Source organism: Quercus suber, unplaced genomic scaffold, assembly GCF_002906115.3.
Source record: "Quercus suber isolate HL8 unplaced genomic scaffold, Cork oak 2.0 scaffold_17, whole genome shotgun sequence".
Taxonomy (NCBI): domain Eukaryota; kingdom Viridiplantae; phylum Streptophyta; class Magnoliopsida; order Fagales; family Fagaceae; genus Quercus; species Quercus suber.
In genome coordinates, this window is record NW_027069482.1 from 1,282,168 (window position 1) to 1,307,021 (window position 24,854).

Consider the following 24,854-nt stretch of genomic DNA (forward strand, 5'->3'; position numbering starts at 1 on the left):
TCGTATATCAAGGCATTCTAACGTAGTAAATCTGTGTAGGCTTTCAGGGATGCTAACAATATCAGTCCCAAATAGACTTAGAACTTTCAACACGGGAAAGTAATTGGGCTTCATCAAAAATTCTAATTCGATTCCACATTCATAGATATACAGTTCCCTTAAGCTTGGAAACCCATATTCGGAAAGTCCATCAAAAAAATTACACGGTGGTCTCAATTTGGCAATGTCAAAAGATAAGAACTCAAGCATTTGCAATTTGTAGATGCTGTCTGGAAGATCCCTCAGGTTGTGGCAACCTTTTAACCATAATCCAGTAAGCTGAGTAAGATGCTCGATTGATGAAGGCAACCCTCTGATGCCACTCTCAGATAAATGTAAATTCTCTAAATTTTTCATTTCTTGATGAATATTGGGGAATTTCTCAAGCATAGAGCAATGCTCAAGATTAAACACTTCGAGCGATTTCAACCTGAGGTTGTTTGGAAGATTTCGAAGACTCATACAGTATTGTAGGTCCCATATCCGTAGCCTATCAAGAAATCCAACAAACTCATGAACCGTAACTAATTTATAACAAAAAGAAAGGTTCAATGTCTCTAGGTTTGTGACACACAATTCATGAACCGTAACTAATTCAGTACAAGACGAGAGGTCCAATGTCTTTAGGTTTGGAGCACACAATTTAGGTAATTCTGTAATGGAGTCACACTCCTGAAAATTGATATGCTTTAAATTTGTTAATTGGATACCCTGTAGATTAAAAAAACTGAAAATTTAGTTTAGCCAACATTCAAAAAAAATGTAAAGAAATTATAATTCATAAATACTAATAATCATACCTGCTTAAATATTGTCTCCATTTTAATGCGACTACTCCAACTCATATTGAGTGCAACAAGCTTTTCAGGACAATATTTAGATGGCCAGGAGGAAAAAGGAAATTTATGCCATTCAAGTAACCGTAACCCATTAGGGAGATATTGAAATTCTTCACAAATGTGTACATTTTCAACTAAAAGAAATTTAAGATTTTTCATCCTTTCAAAAGGTTCACCTTGCAATTTCATGGTTACCGGTTCAGGTGAGCACAATATCATTGCTTGAATTTTATCAGTCCCCTAATTGAACAAAGAATAAAACAAATAAGTTTGATTATATAATTTTTTTAAAAGCATAAAAATTTTGAAATTTAAAACAAAAAAATATATATATTTGGAAAAAGGAAAAGTGAAGTAAAAGAACTTGTACCATATTTCTAGTTAGCACTTCATAAGCATCCTCATAACACCATATCCTGCTACGATTTTCAGGGTTTTCAGATTCTTGTTGAACGATTTCCCTACCCATTTGTTGTAACAAGTCATGCATCGACAATATGCCATATTCATCAACAGTTATGAGACACTTATCGATAAGTTTGCGAATACCATAATGTGGATATAAATTGCAAGTTTCTAGTATATTTGTAACATAATCCTCCTCAAATCCCTTAAAAAAACAAGCAACATTGAGAAAAATATCCTTTTCAATTTTTTCCAATCCATTATAACTTATTTTGAGCCTTTCTTGAATTTCTTGGTGAGGAATTTTTTTGTGCTTTTCTAATGCATTTTCCCATTCCTGTATACTTTTTCCACACAAATCAGAACCTATTATTATTAGTGCTAATGGAAGACCATTGGCGTAATGTATAATTTGCTTTGCAACTTCTAAATAGTCTTCCCCTAGTTTATTCATTCTGAAGGTGTGTAGGCTGAAGAGTTCATGAGCTTCACGTTGATTCAATCCCTTAACCTCATAAACTAGATGATCTTTTCCAAGAGTGGTTAGCACTTGTTTGTCTCTTGTTGTTATAATAATTCTACTTCCGGAACTAAACCAATCATAACTTCCAAGAACATTATCTATCTGGTTTGATTTATCCACGTCATCAAGAATTAAAAGAAGCCTTGTATGACAAAGCCTATCCATTATCAGTTCAATTCCTTTGGGAACACTGTCCACCTTTAAATATGGGTCTTGTAATATCTTAGAAAGAAGTGTCTCTTGTAGTTGGATTATGCCATTGGTTGTCCATGACTTTTCTCTAACATTCTCTAGAAAGCAGCTCTTATCAAACCGATAAAAAATTCTATTATAAACAGCTTTTGCAATTGTAGTTTTACCTACTCCTCCAAGACCATGAATCCCTAGCATGCGAACACCATTTGACTTTGTATCCAAAAGCAATTCTATCTCCTCCACACGAGAATCTATTCCAACTGGATATTTAGCGACAAATAGCTGTGTCCGATTTGATATGGTACTTGATATCTCTTTTATAATTCTTTTGATAAATTGAGTTTCAGATTCAAAGCAACTGCCAAGCACAAAAGCATAAGAAGCATTTGATGTGTTAGACTATACGAAAATCTATATATTTGTATGTGTGTGTGTGTAAAATACTGGAAAAGTTTTATTTTTGATTGACCTTGTAGAATTTTTTTCACATACGCTTACGAGTTACGAGGCCACAGAATTTAAATGCCATTATATATATATATATATATGTATGTATATATATGTATATATATGTATGTATGTATGTATGTATATTCATATGAATTTTGGTCATCTCCTAATTGTAAGTGGTGGACACTCACTTTCATATGAATCTACCACTTTTCTACATCGCCCACAATCAAAACTTTACAGTTATAGTAAAAGTTGTGTTCCTAAACTTTTTCCTCAATTAAATTAAGCACCAACTTAATTATGAAATGCTTCCTCCCACTTTTCCCTCTTTTCCCTTTTTTCTAAAATTTGTTTTCAACATTTTCCTCTATACTAATGTCTATTTATTTATTTATTGTCTTATTCTCAAATTGTTGCTTGGTAAGCAATTAAGGATGCGATTATGAGATTTTCTCTCCTTCCCAATATGACAGTATTTCAAAAACCATATCAAAATGTAAACAACAAGGGAATCAGCAAAGAGGAGGCAATCTAGACTATACCTATGGGTTATCTCTTGTTTATTTCCTACTCAGTACATGGACATAAAATTCAGAGGTGTGAAATCATTTACCTTGAAGTTTATATCCTTTATATATTAATTTAGATATGAATGCACATTTACTTATGTATGACGAACTTGAAGTTTTAACATGTGCTAATTTTGAGTATACAATGTAAATGCATTGGTCTATGGGATTACAAGTTATATATATAAAGAGTAAGTGAGTAACAAAAGTAATATTAAGGGGCCGTTTGGTTCACCGTGGTATTACATTATGCCATAATATTACGTTATTATAATCTTAAATTAATGTAACCTCAACACAAGAATACAACATTAAATTGATTAGGAAGGTGATGAGATTAAGATGATGTGATATATTTTGTACTTTTAAATTATGGTAGTGTTAGAAAAAATAAAATAAACAAAAAACTTTAATATCACATTATTCTAATGTACGCATCATATCAAGGGTACATAACGGCAAACCAAATGCCCCCAAAAGAGTAATTGTGTTTCATGTTATGATGAAGGAAATTACTAATTATTCAAATTAGTATACAAATGAAAAATTAGTATACAAATTATTTTTTAAAGCTATCTAAATATATATTTTTTTTTTTATAAAGCAAATGAAAAATTGTGTGTGCATGCTCAAAGAAGTTTATCTCTAAGCGTATTCACGTATTAAGAAAATTTTATAATTTTCATGTATTTATGCATTCTTTATAACTCATACCACCTAACCCCTTTTATTGAGCTCTGTTAGCTTACCTTCTTTAAAAAAATAAAATAGAAAATCGGTGAGCAGGTTTTGTGCAATAGAGTAGTTGCTGGAGCCTTAGTTGAGCTTCATAAGAGCTAGTTTTATTTTCATTTAGTTTTTACTTTCCATTTAGTAGTTTTGCGCTCAACTTTGTAGTGATGTTTGTATATATAAATCAACAGTTGAGCGTTGGAACTTTTGATGTAATAGGGGATTTTAGTGTGTGAACTTGTGGTATATTCCAAATTGATGATGTTTGTTATTATTTAGAGAAAGATATTAGATAAGGCATTTATCAACTAACAAATAGACAATTTTTTGTTCACAGGTTTACTTTGGTTCATATTAACATCAGGCTTAAGCTTGGTATTGACATGTTGGTCATGGTTGAAAATGTGGAATTCAATTGGATTGCAAGTCGTGACAATTTTTTTTTTCTTGAAAAAATATCTTATTCTGAAATTTTTGTTTGGCAAGTGATTATGGATGTGATTGTGACTTTTCCTCTCTCTTAGCTTCTCAAAAAACCGAATCAAAATCTATATGGAGAAAGGAAACAGCATAGAAGAGGCAATCTAAAGTGGATCCAATGTTTCTCTAGTCTCTCTTGTTTATTTCCTATTTAGTTCATGGACATAACATTGTAAGGTGAAATCATTTACCCTTCTAGAAGTATATATTTTTCTGTGTTAATTTAGAAATCAATATTCTTCTACCTACGCATGATGAATTTGAAATTTTACCATGTACTAACTTTGAGTATGCAATGCAAACCCTTTGATTATTTGAAATTAAATGGTGATAACAAAACAATTAACGTTTTATACTACAAGAAGGCAAAAAAGTAGTAATAGATACATACCCATCCTTGTAAGAGAATCCAGCCAAATAAGTTACTTTTGTTAAAGCTGCCCTCCAACTTTGAACCTTATCTTTGTTATGATTTTCTTCATGTTCAGTTAGTGCAATCCTAAACTTTCCCTTTTGTTTACGTACTTCTGATGGATTTACTTTGTAAAATACAGGTAGAACTAATTGGCCATAATTCTTACACTCAAGAATTTTGACAAGCTCATTCAAACACCAAGTTGAAGATGCAAAATTTTCAGAAAATACGACAATCGAAATCATTGACAATTCTATCACTTTGAGAAGTTCCGTTAAAATTTCTTCTCCTCTTTGAAGATTATCATCAATAAAGGTGTTAAAACCTTTGTCACGTAAAGCCTGATATAAATGACCGGTAAAATTATAGCGAGTATCTTCACCTCTAAAGCTCAAGAAAACGTCATAGATGAATCGGGCTGTGGAAGAACAAAAGCCTCCTTCGTTGATTTGCAGAGCCATCAGAATCTATGAGCAAAAGAATTGAGAAAATATGGAGGGAGAAGTAGAAGAGAATGAAAGAAAGATGTGACTAAAAATGGAAATTAAAAGAGATACAAGTGAAGAAAGCATATATAGACTATGGAAACAACCTTACTTATATATAACTCGCAGTGTCCATAAAATTAAAAGGGTCCAGTGAATGTGTGCTCTTATGACACATATTAACAAATCCATTTTTGGAAAAATTTTATTAGAAATTGAAAAAACTATCAAAACTTTTTCAATTTAGCCTTTACATGAACTTTCATTCCTTGACTGGCAATGTCCCTAAAAGTAAAAACACCTATTTAGGTGTGCTTATATACCGCTTATTTTGCTAAAAATTAAAAACACTGTTACAAAATAATTTTTAAATGTGTAAATAGTGCCATGGAACTCATTTTTAATGAAAGTTTTGCTGAAAAAAGAGGTTTATGGATCTCGTGAACAGTGCACAAGACCCATTGAAAGTGCATTACCTTTGCTGAAACGCGCTTCTAAAAAAAAAAAAAATGCAGACGCAAGATAGTGCTGAAAAGGATAGTGCTTTTCAGCACTATCCAAACGCATACTTAGCGCCGATTTGGATAGCAATTCATTCCACTGAATCCTGCAGCACGTTTTCCCCTTCTTCTTTTTTTTTTTTCATGCATTTTAGGGACAAAAGTTACTGTTCATGAGACAAAAAACACTATTCATGCACTATTTTGGTACTGTTCACAGGGGTTTTAGGGACAAAGAGTACTGTTCATGAGACAAAAAACACTATTCATGCACTATTTTGGTACTGTTCACACGCGTTTTAGGGACAAAGAATACTGTTCATGAGACAAAAAACACTGTTCATGTACTGTTTTGGTACTATTCATGCACTGTTTGTGAGACCCACAGCTACTTTATTCAGAAAAAAATATTAAAAATGGGTCCCACAGTACTATTTACACATTTAAAAATTATTTTGCTACAGTGTTTTCAGCAACAATCAGTTTTCAGCAACAATAAGCTATATCCAAACGGACCCTTAGGGTCCGTTTGAATACCGATTATTTTGCTGAAAACTGAAAATACTGTAGCAAAATAATTTTTAAATGTGTGAATAATGCCGTGAGACCCATTTTTAATAAAAATTTTGTTTAAAAAAAAGGTTTGTGGATTCTCTAAACAATGCACGAGACCCACTAGAAAAGCCACCACATCCACAAAACGCTCAAAAATAAAATAAAAATAAAAAAATAAAAACAAAAGGAATTGCAGATGCACGCGTACCTTTTCATAAATACCCAAATGGGTACTTAGCACGCATTTAGCTTAGAAAAACTGAAGGTGCGGCTACTGTTCATGCACTGTTCATGAAGAGTAGCTTCATTATTTGACTTTTCCACTCATTTTTACTCACACCAATGGCTCCGTGCACTATTCACGAGACCTACAAACTCCACTTTGCAACAATTTTTTCATTAAAAATGGGTTTCACGGTACTATTTACACATTTAAAAATTATTTTACTATAGTGTTTTCAGTTTTCAGTTTTCAATAAAATAAATTGTATCCAAAAAATGGACCCTTAGTCTTTTACACTAACTTTATTCTGTCTTTACACGAACTTTCGTTACCTGACTGGCAGTGTCCCTAAAAGTAACTGACAATCCGACGCGTGTTGACTTAACAAATCCAAAGTGGGAAGATATATGCTTTGAGGCTTTGAGCAACGTCGAAAGAAACTAAAGAAAGTGCTAGAAAGTAAATGCACTGAAGCCGTAAAGCAAGTTAGCAACGTCATATGACATTGAAGCCATAAGGGTATCTTGATTTGAATCCTATAGTAAAGTGCTTGATTCAAGCTTGCTGTGCAGGTTGTTAATTGGTTTATTCTTATTGCGGGGTCCTTCAAAACAAAAGGAAAATTTATGCTGTCTTCTTTTACTTTGATCACTTGATCTCTTTTATAATTTTGTAAAATTACGCTTTGCTATTAGACATGAACTTCTCTTAAATTTTTTTTAAAAAATGTATACAAATAATTCTTGAGATAGAAAGATTCACACTTTTTAAGTTTATTTTATTAATTTATAAAGAACAAAATTTTCCTACAAATTAGCTTGCAGCCAATAGCTACAAACTTCCTATATCTTTTTATTGGATGTGAATTTTGACAAATTTACCATAACATTACATTTTACTATTATATCATCTATGCTTGCAAAATTTAACAAAGATCAAAGATTAATAATTATGTTATCAATCAAATATTTAAATTTCTATTTGTTTGTAGTACTAAATTATGCATAAAAAAATAAGTTTCTAGATTTTTTTTTTTTTTAAGAAGAAAGTTTATAGATTTAATAGTAAATAATATCTTATTTGAATGAAATTTGATATGCATGTTAAGAAAATAAAGAACATGCAATCCAACGATTAGATTTTTAAAATATGTAGTCATTTTAATTTTTTAGTGGGAGTTTGTGAACTTTATCCAATTGTCTCATTAGCTTTTTTTTCTCCCTCGAATAGTTTGATTTGACCTAGACTCTCGCACACAAATTGATTATCTCTCTCGAGTAAGAACAAAAATTATTTTGAATCTTGGTGTGTGGAATTGCACCCAACATGATGTTCAATACTATAGTTTTATCTTGAGGCTTTGTTCTATTAAAAAAAAAAAAAAAAAATCCAATTTGCATGGAATTTTACTCTAAGTAGTATAAATCAGCCTTCAAAAACAACACATTTGCATAATACTATAGTTAGTGAGACTTTTCAAGTTAACTTGTTTCTTTTGTTTAAAACTAGTGCATTCACATAAATAAGTCCCAACAAAATTAAAACCTTGAAAAAAAAAATGGCACTCTCCCTCTTTCCTTGTACACATTTGTTTAGTTTACAATGTAAAATTTACATTGCTAGTGTTGGGGCCTTTTTTGTTTTTGTTGTACGTTGGGCTGGGCTGCCTCCTGCGGTAGTGGGCCTAAGTATTCTGAGTAAGGAAGTTGAGACTGGTCCAACTGCAACTCAATTTGGGCCGGCTTGTGCACAAACTATGCCTCGTCTGCTAGGAGTAAGCTTATGGCAGACAGAACTTTTTTAGATGAGCCATGGCAGGTAGATATAATAACAACAACAAAACAAAGTCCTCTGACTATTTAATAAATGACCAAATAATCCCTATTTATGAAACATAATCACAGTGGTAACAATGACTTTACAAAAAAAATAAAATGAGTAAATGATAATATGAGTTAATTAAGAAGAAGCATAAATCAAGTCAAGTCTGGTCCGCAAAAGCAAAACCAAAGAGGAAAGAACGCCTCCTCTTAACGCAGCTAATCTCCCAGGAAAAGATCCTATCACGGAGATTAATGGCTTTGAGGGAAACAGACCTGAATGGTTAGTGCCCAAAGGAATCCTTTTTACTTTTTGGAAGAGAGCAGGATTTTGAGAGGGATAGAGAGAAATCGACCTACTGTTGCATGCCCACTGTATTAACTCTCTCCGTTTTTCTTTTCTCTTCTTCTTTCTTTGTTTTTTAGTTTTCCTCTTATCTTTTTTCTTTCCTTTGTTTTTTTTCATTTCGTGATCCTCTCCTGTTTTTCGATCCTCCTTTTTCTGGGAATGAAAAGGGTTTTCTTATAGTGCCTGCCATGACCAGATTTTACTATTTTGCCCCTTAACCACCTTTGTCTGGTTTAGGTGTACTTGCCGATCACCACTAGTTTGTCTATGTGCCACTCCCCACTTCCAAACAAAGGAAGGTTGTCTTATTTATTAGTCTACCATAGCACCCTTTCTTGCCACGGTGTAGGTGCTCTCTCTCTCTATCCCTCATGGAATGCACCTAGCAGTTCCCCCTCAAACTTGCTTCTTTTGGGTGGTCTGTCATCCCAGCAAGACATACCCCCCAAAAGAGCTTGGGCAAGAGCCGTAGAATAGGTCTTTTCCCCTCTCCCCACCGCCAAACCATACCCCCTTACCTCTAACCCATGACCCCACCACACCCCATATTGGCTGGGTACAGGCTGGTGGTGCCTGGGCCTTGCGCGTGCCTCCCTTTCATATATGTCCAAAATCTGCCTGCTGCTCATGCGTTTGCCGCGATCTGGAGGCTTGCTTGCACAGTCTACCGCCCTTCTTTGACCTTTTATGTGGGTTGTTTTATAACTCCCCACTCCCCTTAGGGGTTGGGCTTTATTTGACACTAGGCTTTATATTTCTTCCAGCCTAATTCTTGATTGCCTTCATGTCCTGCCATATTACTCTGTCATTCCTGCTGTAATCACTTGATTCTGCTGAGCCTCTTCAGGCCTGCCATTTATTCTTTCCCCAATGGCTTAGCATGGCCATGGATTTTCTTACTTATGGGCTCCTATGTCCCTTTTGTTTTCCTTTGGGCATCCTCGGCCCATTTGCTTGTCTTAGGCTTCCTCGGCCCTTTTCCTAACTTTGTGTTCTCATGGGCTTTTACTAACTTCATTGGGCTTCCCCAACCTAATTACCTCATACTCATCTTTGTGGTTTGTGGGTCTGCCATCAATCCCCTACTCTCTTTGCTTGCATTATTTTAGGCCTGCCACGGCCCATTCTTACTTTTCTACATCACACTGCCCATGGGTTTGCTATTTGCTATTTCTCTCTTTTCGGGATCTTTTGAGCCCATTTGCTTCCTCAAGGCCCATTTATTTATTTTATGGACCTGTGATCCATTATTCCTGCCGCTTGGACTTAATGGTTCTTGTTTTCTATCTTTTTGCCAACTTCTTTTCAATCTGTGTTGCTAGGCTCTTTTCCTTCTCTATGACTTCTCAAAAATGGCCCTCAACAGCTAGTACAATGTAAATCTATAATTTCCCTTTTATATCACATTCTCAGAGGCATTTCTATTTTTTGGGTAAATGATGTAGGACACAATTTACTATTTAATTATTGTAATTTATTATTTTTGGTATTTTTATGTAAAAAAAACGTTATTTTAGGTTTAGGTGATTTATTTCCTTGTTTTTAGGTGCATTTAATGCTTTTTTAGGTCAAATTTGGTTCCTGTTATGGTTAGGCATCAATTAGGAGTTATTTTAGATTATATTTTCTTGTATGTCAAGTTTTAAGGAGCCCTTAAATAGGCCTCTAAGTCTGTAAACGTTTTTGATAGACTATTATCAATAAACACAGACATTTTGTCAATTTTCTCTTCTGGTGGATTTCAGTTTTATCTCCTTGTGGATTCAGGGAAACCTCTCATGGATTCGAGGTTTACTACCCAGAAACTAACAGTTTAGTTTCTGTTTCATCAAGAGAGCATCGTGTGTGCTCTTCTTCAGGCTTCCACAACATCAGTTGGTATCAAAGCCTTGACTTACCCTGGTCTAATTGCTAACCGACGAGACGGTAACCACCACCACAACAACGACGAATAACTTAGCGAGTATTACGTGACGTACAACAAGCACTTACAAATATCTATGCTAGGATAGCTCCATTGAAGAATGGAACCAATAGGGATAACTGCAACGGAGACATAACTCACGGGCAACCTATTGGTAAGCAAATTTCATATAGACCTTATAAGAGAATTGCAAGTTTTAATGGTTATTTTTTAAAAGAAGATTTTCTTGATTGGTTACTTGATCTAGAGGATTTATTTGACTATGAGAATATTTGCTATGAGAGAAAAGTTGGACTTGCTTTGTATAAACTTAGTAAGTATGCCTTATGTTGGTGGGAACGAGTACAATCTAATAAAATCCGACAAGGTAAAGACAAAATTCGATCATGGCCAAGGATGAAAAAGATGCTTGCTATCAAATTTTATCCTTTGGATTGTGAAGAAATCTTGTCGTATACAATACAAGATTATTATTGGTCAAGAAGTTCATACTTGAATTATTTTGAAGAGCCAAATATTCCACCGTTAAAGGAAAAATTACATGTTAAAGAAAATATCTTTCTTGAAGAATATGGAAAAGTCAAAGAAGAAAATATAGAGATTTCTGAGGAAATTAATGAAGACCTTGTTATACGAGAAGAACCTAAAATCAAGATTGTGGAGGAGATTAATGAAGACCCCATTATAGAGAAAGATCTTGAGGTTGAGATAGTAGAGACCATTAAAGAAGAAATTATAGAGAAAGTTGTCAACGATCTCGATGAAATCAAGTTAGATGATTGCAACATTCAAACTCCTATTATTTTATTGGAAGACACCAAAACAAAGTTTATTGATTTTATTGGGGTGGAAAGATTTGATTTGATCATTGACTCTTATTTGGTGAATATTGTCAATTACATGAAGATCAAGGGAGAAGAAGTTCAAGTTGCCCAATTAATGACTTTCAAGTTTGGCAAGAAGACAAAGAAGATGAAGTATTCAACATATTTGTTCTCTTGGCATGGGAGATTCCAGATTTCAAAGATGAACTCGAGGACGAGTTTGTTTCAAGTGGAGGGGTCTGATGTAGGACACAATTTACTATTTAATTATTGTAATTTATTATTTTTGGTATTTTTATGTAAAAAAACGTTATTTTAGGTTTAGGTGATTTATTTCCTTGTTTTTAGGTGCATTTTAATGCTTTTTAGGTCAAATTTGGTTCCTGTTATGGTTAGGCATCAATTAGGAGTTATTTTAGATTATATTTTCTTGTATGTCAAGTTTTAAGGAGCCCTTAAATAGGCCTTTAAGTCTGTAAACGTTTTTGATAGACTATTATCAATAAACACAGACATTTTGTCAATTTTCTCTTCTGGTGGATTCCAGTTTTATCTTCTTGTGGATTCAGGGAAACACCTCGTGGATTCGAGGTTTACTATCCAGAAACTAACAGTTTAGTTTCTATTTCATCAAGAGAGCATCGTGTGTGCTCTTCTTCAGGCTTCCGCGACATCAGTAAAGGTTACTAATAAATGTATCCATTATAATTTAGGATTACTACATTTTCCAATAACAAAAAAAAAAAAAAAAAAAAAAAAAAAAAAACATACGGGTGTGATGAATCACTAATACCAAAACAATTACTCTGTATTAAGCTAAGAGTATACATATGACAAAGTCAATAAAACCTAGGCACTAACTAATATATGCAATCCAACAAAGTTCTACAAACAACGAAAACAAAAAGCCTGGGCACTTTGTCTTGATTAGCACTCTTTCCACTTAGAAAATTGAAAATTGAAAGAAATATCTAAAGAAAAGCCGGGCCCATAAATAATCTTTGTTATATTAAAAAACATAAAACATGTTTCAAGTTTCAATTACTTGTACCTTGCACCAAACGTGGTTGTTATTCCTTGTGCTTCAAAAATTTTGCATCCAGATGATTACGGAGTAGGGAGAACGGGAGCAGTAGCCTCTTTTGCCTATTTTTCAGCATAAAAAACATGTCCACACTAAAGCCCAATGATCCAATCATCAACATCAAGGCAACAATCATAAAAATCTAAGACTGAAAGAGAATTGAAAGAGGAAATTGAAGATGCATCTCAAAATTAAGTTTAAGGCAAAAGAAAAAGAAAAAAAAAAAGCTACATATTACCTATACAAATATTAGGCAATACGCAGTTTCTATCAACAACAAAATAAAGGATAATGATTACAAGTAATGATGATACTGAAGAGTTTGCATGAGATCCAAACCAAATTAAAACCAAATACTAAGGGCAACTCATAAAAATAAAAAGGAAACGTAAAGTTACGTAATATGTAAAAGGGTAAGAGAGTGTTCTTTCTTTGTATTTCTATATTCAAAATGACCATTTGAAATATACACAAATTCTAGTGTGAAATAGTATTTAAATTTTGAACAAATAAAGATTGACATAGAAATATGTGAGGAAGAAAATATAAAAAAGATTGAGTATTAAGAAAATTATCTCTACTTATGCCTCAAAGTGAAACAGAGTGAGGGGAAGAGAAAACATTTATTGATGTCTTGTTTTGGTAATTGGGTTGTAGTTAAAAATAAATAAAGGTGTATGGTAGTACTTAAATTTACAGATGAGAAGTTATAGCAGGAGTGTTATTTTTATTCAAAATAAAGAAGAAGGGAATTGAAAAAAAAACAAAAAATTAAAATGTGAGAGTAAGGAAACCGCAAATTTAAAAAAAAATAATTAAAAAAAAAAACATTCGGTTAAGAACTAAGCCTTGATAAAGGGTTTTAAAAAATATTGGGAAACGTGAATTTAGTGATCGAAGGAATATAAATAGTTGAAGTAATTCAAATATCACTACAAGAAAAGAGTTTACTAGCGAGGGTAAAATGCCCTCGCAAAAATTCAAACATCATCGCAAAAGGCTATTATCTAGGGCATGTGACCCTCGAAGGCCGTTGTATTTGCTCTTGTTGCTAAAAGAGATTTGCAACCATGTCTTCGCAAATAGATAATTTATGAGGCCAATTTACTGTCGTTACTGAACAAATCCGTCTTCCCAAATATATTACCAAACGGCGAGAAAAGTCGACTACTTATTTTTAGCGAGAGGAAGTAGTCGTCGTTAACAACTATTTGTGAGGACCTTTATACCCTCGCAATTAATTATTTGCGAATTTCAAATTAACGACATACATTTTAGAGACAAAAAATGTCATTGCTAAAATTTATTTGTGAGGACTTTTAACCCCTTACAATTAGTTAGGAATAATGGTGATGACATTAAGCTGTCACTTAAAATGTTTTTGCAAGGGGTTAAGTGGCATCACTATTCTATAAATTGCGAGGGACTTTGTCATCACTATAAAATTATTTATGACCAAATTTTTATGTCATCGGTGATAATATTTTATATAATTTGTTAAATATTTTATTATTTATTTATTTTTAATTATTTTATATAATTTTTTTTTAACTATCATGTTACGATAGTACAATAATTACTAAAAATTGATCAATTGAAAGATAAAAATCCATATAAGTTCAAACTTTAAAATATAGAATATACAAAGAAATCCTGAAATTAAATCTTGTTTTAAACTTAAACAACTAGAATTATGAAAAGATCTATACTAGTCTTCCTCTGAGTTACCTTTCAAGTTGTTTTCAACCTCCCCCGTGTTATTGATTGAGTTGTCCTCTTCATCTCTACTAGTACCATCTTAAAAAAAATTTAAAAAAAAAAAAAACAAACAAACAAACAAAACAAAACATTAAACATAATTCATACACTAGAATATTAGCTTTTATAAAAATAATAACAAATAATGGTTAAAGAGAGTGCAAGAGAGATAGAGAGAATTCATGACATATATTTCATTTATACTCACCCCCTAATCTCCATCCATCCATTTATCCACCATCTTTTTCCAAAAGAGTGTAGGAATGAAGGAATGACCATTCTTATAACGATCTTCTTTCTCTCTGTACTTCTTAAAAATAGGATTTTTAATGTGAAACATCCAATCAGAATAACAGCATTTCACCAATTCTACAAATTCTTTCTTCACTTCCTCATCTGGTTGCTTATGCTTAAAATGTTGAGCTCTATAGCAAGCATATAGAGTTTCAAGCTCAGATCTTGGGTATTTACTAAAAGTTGTCCAAGCTCCATTCAGCTTTTGGTAAAAAAGAATGGTAATCTCTCGAGTAGCTTTTGGTGTGATAATTATGCCTTTACTTTTACCTTCCCTTGCCATGTTTGCCTTTTTTTTTATATAAGCCCTTGCCACTTCTACCTACTATTAGTTAGTATTAATATGATGAAAGTATATAATATAAACATGTATTTCCAATACGATTGTGTTAAAGACATGACCCACTAGTAAAAGATGATACTCTAGTATAAGATGATACTAGACCTTATCCTCAATCCAAAAATACTTATTGCTACAATCAACACACAAATAATTGATTTTCATATCTTTATTTATTGAATGTTTAAATGCACACTGAAGAAAATTTTCAACCCCATTAATATATCTAGTAGAATGATGCATCCAAAATTTATCAACTGGCATTTTATCTACTCCCTATAAAGTATCATATTATACAACTAACAACAATAATGGTTGCTAACACATATATAATTATGCACTCTTAAAAATAACTAGCACAGTTAACATTGGGTCTTCTAATAGAAATATCAAGGATTCGCATATCTGGCCACAAAATAGAAATATCAACACAACCTAAAGAAAGTCTTAAGCCAAACAATTGAGATTGGACAAATATGTTGTCAACATCGTCATCCTAATTAACTTTTTCAAATAATCTATAGATTTTCAGCTCACTACAAGCCTTACACATTTAAAACTCACATCAAAGAACTCTACCAAATTTCCGCATTTAATATTCCTTATAGTGTTCCTAAAATTACCACAATATATATATATATATATTCAATAAGATACAAAAGTTTGTATTTGCCTGTATACGAGATTAAAATAAATAAATAAATAAAATCTAATTATAAAAACATATATAAATAAATAGCTTCAATCAATATTAGTATAGATATATATGACTAATTATTTTATGGGTTTATTCTAAAATACAAAAAAAAAAAAAATTAAAAAATACCCATTTGTCATTTGGTTCAAAATTAAACTTATACAATGGAAAGATTATTCATAGCCACCAAAATCCAAATTGCTGGAATTGGAAATGATAGTTGATGAAGACAACAAAAAAGAACAAATACACATAGTGTACATTTACAAAAATCAAGCATGTCATATAAGAGAAAATAATTGGAACTCACATTGCAGTGTGTACCAAGGCGGGACCTGAGATAGGGAAGTAACTTCTTCAATTCCTTAGCCATCCTACTATTTGCACCTAATCCTTCTGCAACAACACCAAAGTAAGGGAGATAATTATTTTCTTTTCTTAAAAAATCATAAAAAGTGAACCGAAAAAGTAGAATATGCATGTGTGTGAGAGAGATAACTCATCAACAAGCAGTAAGTGTAAGAGATTTAGGGTTGAAAAAAGAGTGATAACTGAATATATATATATATATATACACTCACTCCAGCTAGCCAAAATGATCCAAAACCTCACACAAGAATATTAAATGAAAATGCAGAATACGATAATGAGAGAAAGGAAAATACCTTATAAATTGACGGTAAGAGCATTCTCATTAAAGATTGTAAAAATTTTAGCATTTAGCATCTCAAAAAGTTACTTTATTCATTTTAACATCTCACTTTACAATACACTCAACATCAAAGGTTCTATTATTTTACCACTTCATTTAAATATTCTTTTTTTTATTCTTTCTTTATGTTTTCAAATAACTACCATGATTTCTGTACCCAGCAACAACCCTCACTCCTCTCTCCTTCACCAACCTTCTCATCCTCGCAGCATCAACAAATGATCCACCTGATGCATACATGCTCAATGCAAGCAAATAGCCTGATAACTTAGAATACATATCAATTAAAGAATTCCCCATATACACTTCAAAACCAAAACCTCTACTGATCACTAACCCATGGCATTAAGTAATCCATCAGAATTCCAGTGCATCTATTTTTATTTTTATTTTCATTCTTTGTTTAGGACCTTTGCTCAAGCTTACAAGTGCAGCCCATGATAACAAAATCCAAAAACAAATTCTCAAAAAGCAACCAAATTTGCATTGATCACACCATAAAAGGATCAAGATATAACATCAATAAAAGCAACCAACCCATTTGTGAAATCATATGACTAGCACATGTGGTTGGCTACCCATCACCCCAAATTCTAAATTCAAAGTTTGCAAAATAACAAATCATAACCTCTACAGATAGCTAGAGAGATTTTTGGGCTGAAGATTGTTCTAGTTTTGTCATTTTGCAGTGTCTTTAGTCACATTAGTAGCTATGCATGTGCAGATAGTTAGAGAGATCTTCCCTAATGATAGTAATAGAGTTGGAGAAAATATTATATTCAACTAAATTTAGAGTACTTAACAACCTGAAAGATAATTTCTATTTCAGTGAAGGTGTCCATGGTCCCTATTGATCTTTTATTCATATTTTCCATCAAGCTTTACCTTATGATAAAATATGACAAGACAAAATATGCACACAATATCAGATTGTGAGCCTTAGAGAGTTTCACCATAAATAAATTTTGACTAAAATACATTGGCAAAACCAAGTTTTCCCATTCTAAAAGAGAGACAAAAGCAAAACATGTGCATACTGTCTGAGTAATGCATAAAGGCCCTAAAGGGTACCATGACAAATATAGCAGCAAGGAATCCTAACAGCATTTTGGTCCCTCAATAAGATAGATACAAAATTACAAATGAATGTGGCAGACCCCATTAAGTTCACAAGACATGATAGTAAATAAGACCTGTCTTGCAATGTCAATAATTTGACAATGTAAACTTATAATTCAAAAATATAACTAGACAATATTGTTAATCTGAGATACTAATGGAAGCTACTCTAAATTTAGTTAACCCACATGATAGGCCAAAAATGTGTTGACCCCTTGTGATGAATTTACCAATTAATTAGCCAAGTTGATTGATTAATCAGATTAACATACAATATGCGTGGCAACACAAACAAATCACCAAATAACTAAATGCAGCGGAAATTAAATTGACACGGTGTTTTGTTTACGAATGGGGAAAACCTACACAGCAAAAACCCCATCGGGTGATTTTAAGGTCACCACTCTCGAGAATCTACTATTATCACAACAAGCGGTTACAAGTAAAGGAATCCCAATACCTTATACCAACCTACAGTTGAACCCTTATCCCAATACCTAATTGGGCTCGTTCTGTAATGACAATCTCTCCTTTTGGTGCACGGCTCCCAATACGTGACTAACCAATAGATGCACAGATCCTAGTACGCGACTTAATCACCAACTTGAGAAAGATGTTGGCTGCAAAGTTCTTCAGTTCATCCAGGTGATGAAGATCAAGAAACTCCTTGGTCACAAAACCCTACGGTGTACAAACACAGCAGCTTTTTCAAGAGAAAGATGAACTAGGGCAAATTCTATCTCCAGTCACAATTTGCATGAGCAAAACTTTACTTTACACTGTTGCAACTGTGTAACCTTTGACGGCCTTTAAAATAATCCTTATATATGTTTAGGGTTGTGAGAAAAGAAAGCTCAAACATCTATTTACAGATTAGAGTGAAATCAGATTTGAAAAACTGATTTTCATAAATCTCGATAGATAGCTTATCTATCGAGCTAGCTGTCGAACATCGAGCTTCAGCAGCTCTTTGAACCTTGATAGTTACTAACTGTCGAGCTTTAAAATCTAGCACTTCTTTACTTATTTCTTAGACAAACTTGCATGGTTTTAACATTTAATCTTGAAACCTTGTTCCATAAAGCAATTAACACATCTTTAGATCTACCCAATTACAAGTAAAGTGCGTTTTGTCAAAAGATTAGCCTATTACATAACATATTGACATAAGATCCATAGAACTCAAAAAATGACTGTAATGCTCCCAAAACCTAAAAATGATCAAAATACCCCTGAAATCATGAAATGATCGAAATACCCTCAAAACTTAAAAAATTGACCAAAAATGCCCCCCTAAAACTTGAAAACAACCAAAATTTCCCCCAAAACTCTCTAAAATTACCATAATAAGTTGTATTTTTTGTATACTCATTGAAATTTAAAATATGATAAGTTATCTAAAAAAAACTATCTAGTATGTATAGTTTTCAATAAGTTTGGTGTGAACTCATAATTTCAAAATAATTTTATGTAAATGTTCAATGTTACATTGATGGTTTCCCTTTCTTCTTCTAGTTTTTTCTAAGGCTAAATGAAATTACTAATATAGTTATCTTCAAATGAAACTTCAATACTAAACTTTTCAATTAATTAAAAATTATCTTTCAATTAATACTATTAATAAATTTTTAAAAAATATAATAAAAGTTTGATTACTTACTTCTACTATTTTTTTTTTTTTTTCACAATCTTACTTCTACTAACTCCATCAACAACTTTTGACACCCCTAATATTTAATGTAATAAATGAAATTTTTTTTGAAGCCAACATTAAATCCCATGTTTCCAATCACTAAATTTGCCAATTTGAACTCCAATTAGACCTGCACCGCACAAAAAGAAATTTCAATGTTCAAATAGATACATGTTTGTTAAGCACTAAGATTATACCATCTAAAAAAAATCGTTAGGAACAACAATTTTCACTAGTGATGGTTTCAATCACACTTCTTTTGCATCCATATCATCTTATAAAACCAGATCAAATAACTTTGCATGTTTTGATGTAGGATTTTTTTGCCATTTAACATAATTTTTGAAACAATATTTTTAGTTGGCATCTTTTTGAAACATATTTGTAAACCAACATTTCGAGTATGAGTCTTAAAGACTCGAGATTGCTTAAGGAACTCAAGCCTTTAAGACTTGAGTACAGGATTGAGTTCTAGTAATTTATATATATAGAACTCATTCACAATATGTTATTTGCACACAAATATATATATATATATACACATTTTAATATTCATCAAGACAAGATTAACTATGACATAAAGATGCAACAACTTGCCCAGCAATTTGATTATACAATAGTAACAATATAAGGCAAAAATAATGTCATAGTCATGACTCATGACAAGTCTATTCCTTAGTCCATACTTCAACATTTTTTTCCTAGGGCCAAACCTAATTCTTGCATTCCCTAAGGCCAAAACTACAATTGACCAGTTGGAATAAAAAAAGAGTTATTAATTAGACATGGTGTAGGAGGTTTTGGCAGGGCACAGTCCAAGAGCTCCCTAACTTATCATTCCAAGGGTCCAATAGGAGCATAGTAAACTTGAGAGAGCTCTGGTGCATTTCTCAATCTGATGAATCGCCTTCACTTCCAAAATCAAAACTAAAATAAAATATATTTAAAAATCTAATATGTATAGATCAATGTTAAGATTATACACACTCCAAGTTTAAACCAAAATCAGGAAATTCAGAGCTTCACAACAAGTGCACAACATTCTACAGACTAATGTTACTTTGCTTTTACATAACAATGTTTGAAAACTCAACAATACAAATTTAAATATAAAAAATGCGCAAAGCTAATAATCAACATGTCAACATGTATCTTTCAATTTCTGTAATTTATTTGTATTTCAACTCTCTAGAATAAGCACTAAACATAACTAGTTACATTAGAAATGTTCTCTACAGCATTTGCCTGACGATCTTACTCTCTCTGTTTCATATGAACAAATTTCCAAGAGATAACATAAGCATATAATGTTATGAAGGTATGAATATGGAAGTAAAAAAAAAAAATGAAATCTTTACGGAAATTGCAAAGCTGCACCGGCTGATGCTTACTAAAAAAAAACTAAGTGGAGTTCATCATCTCTCTATTAATTACAAAGATAATTGATACTAGCCCATAAATCTATAATTTTCCATCTTCATTGGGGTTGGAGACTTTGGCATAAAATATACATGATATCATTGTTAAAACTCTCTTATCAAAATTTAAAACTACAAATCAAATTCTTCATAACTACCTAAAACGATTGAGAAACGAAGGGTGACACCCATAAATTATAAGGAGATGAACATGTAATGGAATCTAAGCTCTTTTGCCAGGCTTAACTTGTGCCAAACTGCTTACAAACTGACAATTTCATGCACACTGCTCTTATTACTAGTAATAAAATGATAAAACAAAAAATGTTGTAATAGAATTATAAATCTGAAATGGAAAGAATACTAAAAAAAGCTTCCCTTTGGTGGAGAACACAATCAAAGAAACCTTGATTACAAAGGCAAAGTGTTGCTTGAGTGCCATTTGCCACATTTTGAAGTGGTGACTCCCAAGCATGCACATTTTCACATCCAAATAACTCAAAGAACTACGAGGTTAACATAATTATAAGTTATCCAAAACTTTCAAATGGGAACTTGCATAATTATTATTGTTATTTTTTATAATACTCTAAACCTGCAACTAATAGAGTGACACTCTGTATTACATACTGCAATAACAATACAGACACACCAGATTTCCATAAAACATAATACATAACCAATGGGCAAACTTGCCATTGTTTGAATGACCTGAGACTCATCACCTAATGTTGTAAGCATAAATAAATACATTAATAGATTGCCATAAAACTTAGTACATACCCAATGGGCAAAATTGGTGAGTTTTCAATCATCAACTGATACAGTGGAAATGGAAGGCATGGTTGCAAACGCCTGAAAAAAATAAACCATGTTTGTAAATAAAACAATTTTATTATTGAAAAAACCAAGGAACATATTAACAAATCAATTTTCACATTACGAAAATCAATTGGTTATCACCAGGAATATGATGACAAAGAAGATCCTTCACAAAGTATAACCCAAGTTATTAAACTTTGAATCAAAACTTCAACGAGTAATGCACAATTTACTGTCAAACTACCTGCCAAAAGTTGGGGAAACTTAGACACAAAGCTTGAGAATATATATATCCATGGGAAGACAGGTCATAATTGGGATACTAAAGTTGATAGAACTATAACGTTGCAAAATTTTTTTGTTTTTTTGAGAAGCCAACCTGGAAGTCCAGGAAAGAAATTTATTGAAAAATAACAGCAATAATGTGACAAAATGAAGATTGTTCAAATTTTTAGGTCCAAGAATGGTTTGGTTTTTGGAAATTAAATTCAATGATATGGAATTTGATGGCTTCAATTATATTTGTCACCACAAGGGCATACATTCTTTGTTAAAATATGCATTCCTACAAAAAGGAAAGCGAGTTCCTACTCCTTTGGGATGATTCTATGAAATTGGCAGAATATACCTAATCTACTTCCCACATTACACAATTTCTACAATAAAAAATAAAATAACCTACAATGTCACATCTTACAACCGCCAATGACACATAACCCTGTGCATCAAAATCAGGCACCAAGACATTTTATTCCTCAATTTGCATTCCATGGGAACAAACTTAACTAATTTCCTCTAATTTAACCATATATACACATAGAACTACGGCAAGCATGTAGAAATCACAAGAAATTGTAAATTATAACATTGAAAGGAAATAAATAAAAATCAATAAATAGAGAGAGAAAAGAACCAACCTTTTATTTCCTCCAAACCAGACAGCATTGGAACTCTATTGGCCTCCAGCATCCTAGAAACTTCCAAACCAGAATCATAAGCTCTAATAAAATGGTCTTCAACATCCTTCAATGCCTCCAACAATTCCGTGTATCAATCACTCCAAAACTTAGCTGGGACGAATGATGGAGGATATCATCAATAATGTGACCAAATGAAGATTGTTATGCAGAACCCTGTCATCATGCATAATTATTCGTATATAATGTTAATTTTACTTAATTTGAGAAGATTTTGGGGGACAACCCGTTTTGGTTGATATAAATTTCAGTGCTTGGATCTTTGTTCCCAAATCATCACACCTAACTAGCAAACATATAACCCGAAATACCCAAACCAAATCAAGCTGAAATGCCCAAACAAATTAACCTAAAATAAAGAAGAAAAAAAAATCCAATTCTTACACAAGACCTAGCTTCTCCATACTAAAATAATCATATCTAACCCAAAAAAAAAAAAAAACAAATCAAATAAATAAATAAAGAAAAACAGTTTCTCAAATACTAAACAAAATTCTCACTAGTAGCAGTGGCGGACGATCTAACAATGCTGGATGGTGAGTGGTGGCGACAGCAGCGACGGTGGCTTGCCAGGTCTCTTGTTCAACTTCTTAGCCCTCTTTGTCTTTCGTTCTCTTTTTTCTTTTTACCAATCTTTCGTTCTCTGTTTCTTTCTTTTTCTTTTGTTTTTATACGCTACCTTTCTTTTTTTACAAAATAGAATTTCTCATCTACCTAATATAAAGTGTACATGTGTGAAGATCCACCACACTCCACACTCCACACCCCACGAGTATATATACTTGTAAAGTGACCACTAAACCAAGAATGTGTGATAGTGTATACGCTACCTATTCTACCGGTAATTGGTCTACTACTAAACTTAAATAAACGATCAAGATTGAAACAATAAAAATATACAGCTAAGATTTGGGTGGGTACCATACCCACTAAAAATATGGGTGGGTACCGTAGAATGACCCCTATTTTACTGAAACTGAAAACTTTTTGTTGAAAGTACTGTAAATAAAAATAAAAGTTAGCTGAAATAGTATAGTGAGATTCATAAATAGTACTAAAAAGTACAATAAAACTTATAAATAGTAGCAAAAATAAACTGAATAATAAAATAAGTGACTTTTTAATTTTTTCCCGAACATACACGAAAGGTAACATCAAATTAGGCCGAGATGTTGAGTATATAAGAACGTGAGCACGTGGGTTGAGGATGTACCGAATTTCTTACATCAGCATTTTCTCCCTAATGCAATTCACTCCAATAGAGTAAAAGTAAAAGCATATGATTATGATAATTGAAGAAAAATTCTAACCATTCCATTGAAAAGGGAATTTTTTTTTTTTTTTTTTACCCCGTAAAATTTTAGTTAATCACTATTGATCTTTTTAATGGATTCAAGATTCCTATAGTTTAAATTCCAGTTGCTTTTGCATTTTCTCCAATTAAATTTGAGTCAATTACACTATTTTTCTAATGGGTTCTAAATTTCTATCTTGCGAATTCAAAGATGTTTTAGAATCTAATCATGCACCAATTCTTCTTCCACTATCAAGTTGCGTCAACAATCGAATAAAGAACAGCAAACTGTGATGCCCAAATTATGTGAATTTGGACTCAAAACTTTGTATTGACATATGCTGACCTTGAATTTCACATCAAACTAATAGGTCCATCTAGACTATATAAACAATTACGATTAACTTAAATTGTGTCTAATTCTTTCAGAATATAGGGCGAATGTTGGTCCCACTGCCAAAATAGGTTTCTAGCTATAGCAAAACCACCCACTAAGTATCAAAGAGGGGCTTAAGTTTCCAGCATTAGCAGTGCTTAAAATATGTGCTAAACATGTTGCATTTTTGGATGTGTGACACTGAAACATGATTTTTATATTTTTAATTACCATATGTCTTACATCTAAATAAAAACTAGCTTGTAATCTAAAGGCATATGCATGTGATACATTTACAAATAAGCATAAAAAAAATGCGTATTAAAATTTTATCAAGTTTATATATAATATATAAAATGTTTGTATATTTGAAAATATAACTTAGCTACTTATAAAATAAATTTAAATTTATTTGAAAAAAAAAACCATTTATATACAATCCATTAGAACCTAATTGGTAAGAGGATTTTTGTTTTTGTTTTCAAAACAGTATAAAAACAATTTTCAAAAAATTGAACTTAAAACTAGTTTTCAAATAATAATTTTTATATTATACATGTTTGGCTCTCACTTTTAAAAACAATTTTCAAAATACTAAAAACAAAAAAAATAATTGTTTGAGAGGCCATTTCTATATTTGAGATTTAAAAATATATATACATGTAGTTTTCAAATAATAATTTTTATATTACACATGTAAATTACTTTTTTCTTTTTTTTTGTGGAAATGATAAGGGAATAGAGCTCATCATGTACTTTTTTTTTTTTAAATGATAAGTTTCAAATTTGAAGTGTGAGAATTCTTTTTATGATAAAAATAATTTCTTTAATTTAAGAGATAAAAAAGTTTGGACAAATATATGAAGTCAACTGTTTTCAATTTATTTACAACTATGTCATTAAAAACATTTTTTGTATTCTAAAAACACTCACTTAGCCG

The 24,854-nt window shown here is 32.0% G+C and overlaps 1 protein-coding gene and 1 long non-coding RNA gene across 9 annotated transcripts; both read right to left on the bottom strand.

Moving 5' to 3' along the window:
- Positions 1-17: 17 nt before the first annotated feature.
- On the bottom strand, positions 18-4,998 carry LOC111998804 (disease resistance protein Roq1). Its single transcript, XM_065760346.1, has 5 exons — positions 4,627-4,998; positions 1,249-2,359; positions 840-1,118; positions 138-750; positions 18-52 (listed from the first exon to the last, which is right to left on the bottom strand). Exons 1-5 carry the CDS (start codon positions 4,893-4,895, stop codon positions 18-20), a joined length of 2,307 nt encoding a protein of 768 aa, XP_065616418.1. The 5' UTR covers positions 4,896-4,998.
- A 2,867-nt stretch (positions 4,999-7,865) lies between these two features.
- On the bottom strand, positions 7,866-23,001 carry LOC112034734 (uncharacterized). 8 transcript variants are annotated; one of them, XR_010623593.1, is made up of 8 exons: positions 22,745-23,001; positions 22,185-22,400; positions 21,229-21,300; positions 15,814-15,899; positions 14,381-14,791; positions 14,143-14,211; positions 12,382-12,476; positions 7,866-8,178 (listed from the first exon to the last, which is right to left on the bottom strand). It is a non-coding gene; the product is annotated as an uncharacterized LOC112034734 (long non-coding RNA). The 8 variants fall into 8 exon arrangements; XR_010623592.1 differs by having other exon boundaries at positions 7,866-8,192; positions 22,745-23,000; XR_002885407.2 differs by having other exon boundaries at positions 7,866-12,476; positions 22,745-22,999.
- Between the last annotated feature and the right edge of the window lie 1,853 nt (positions 23,002-24,854).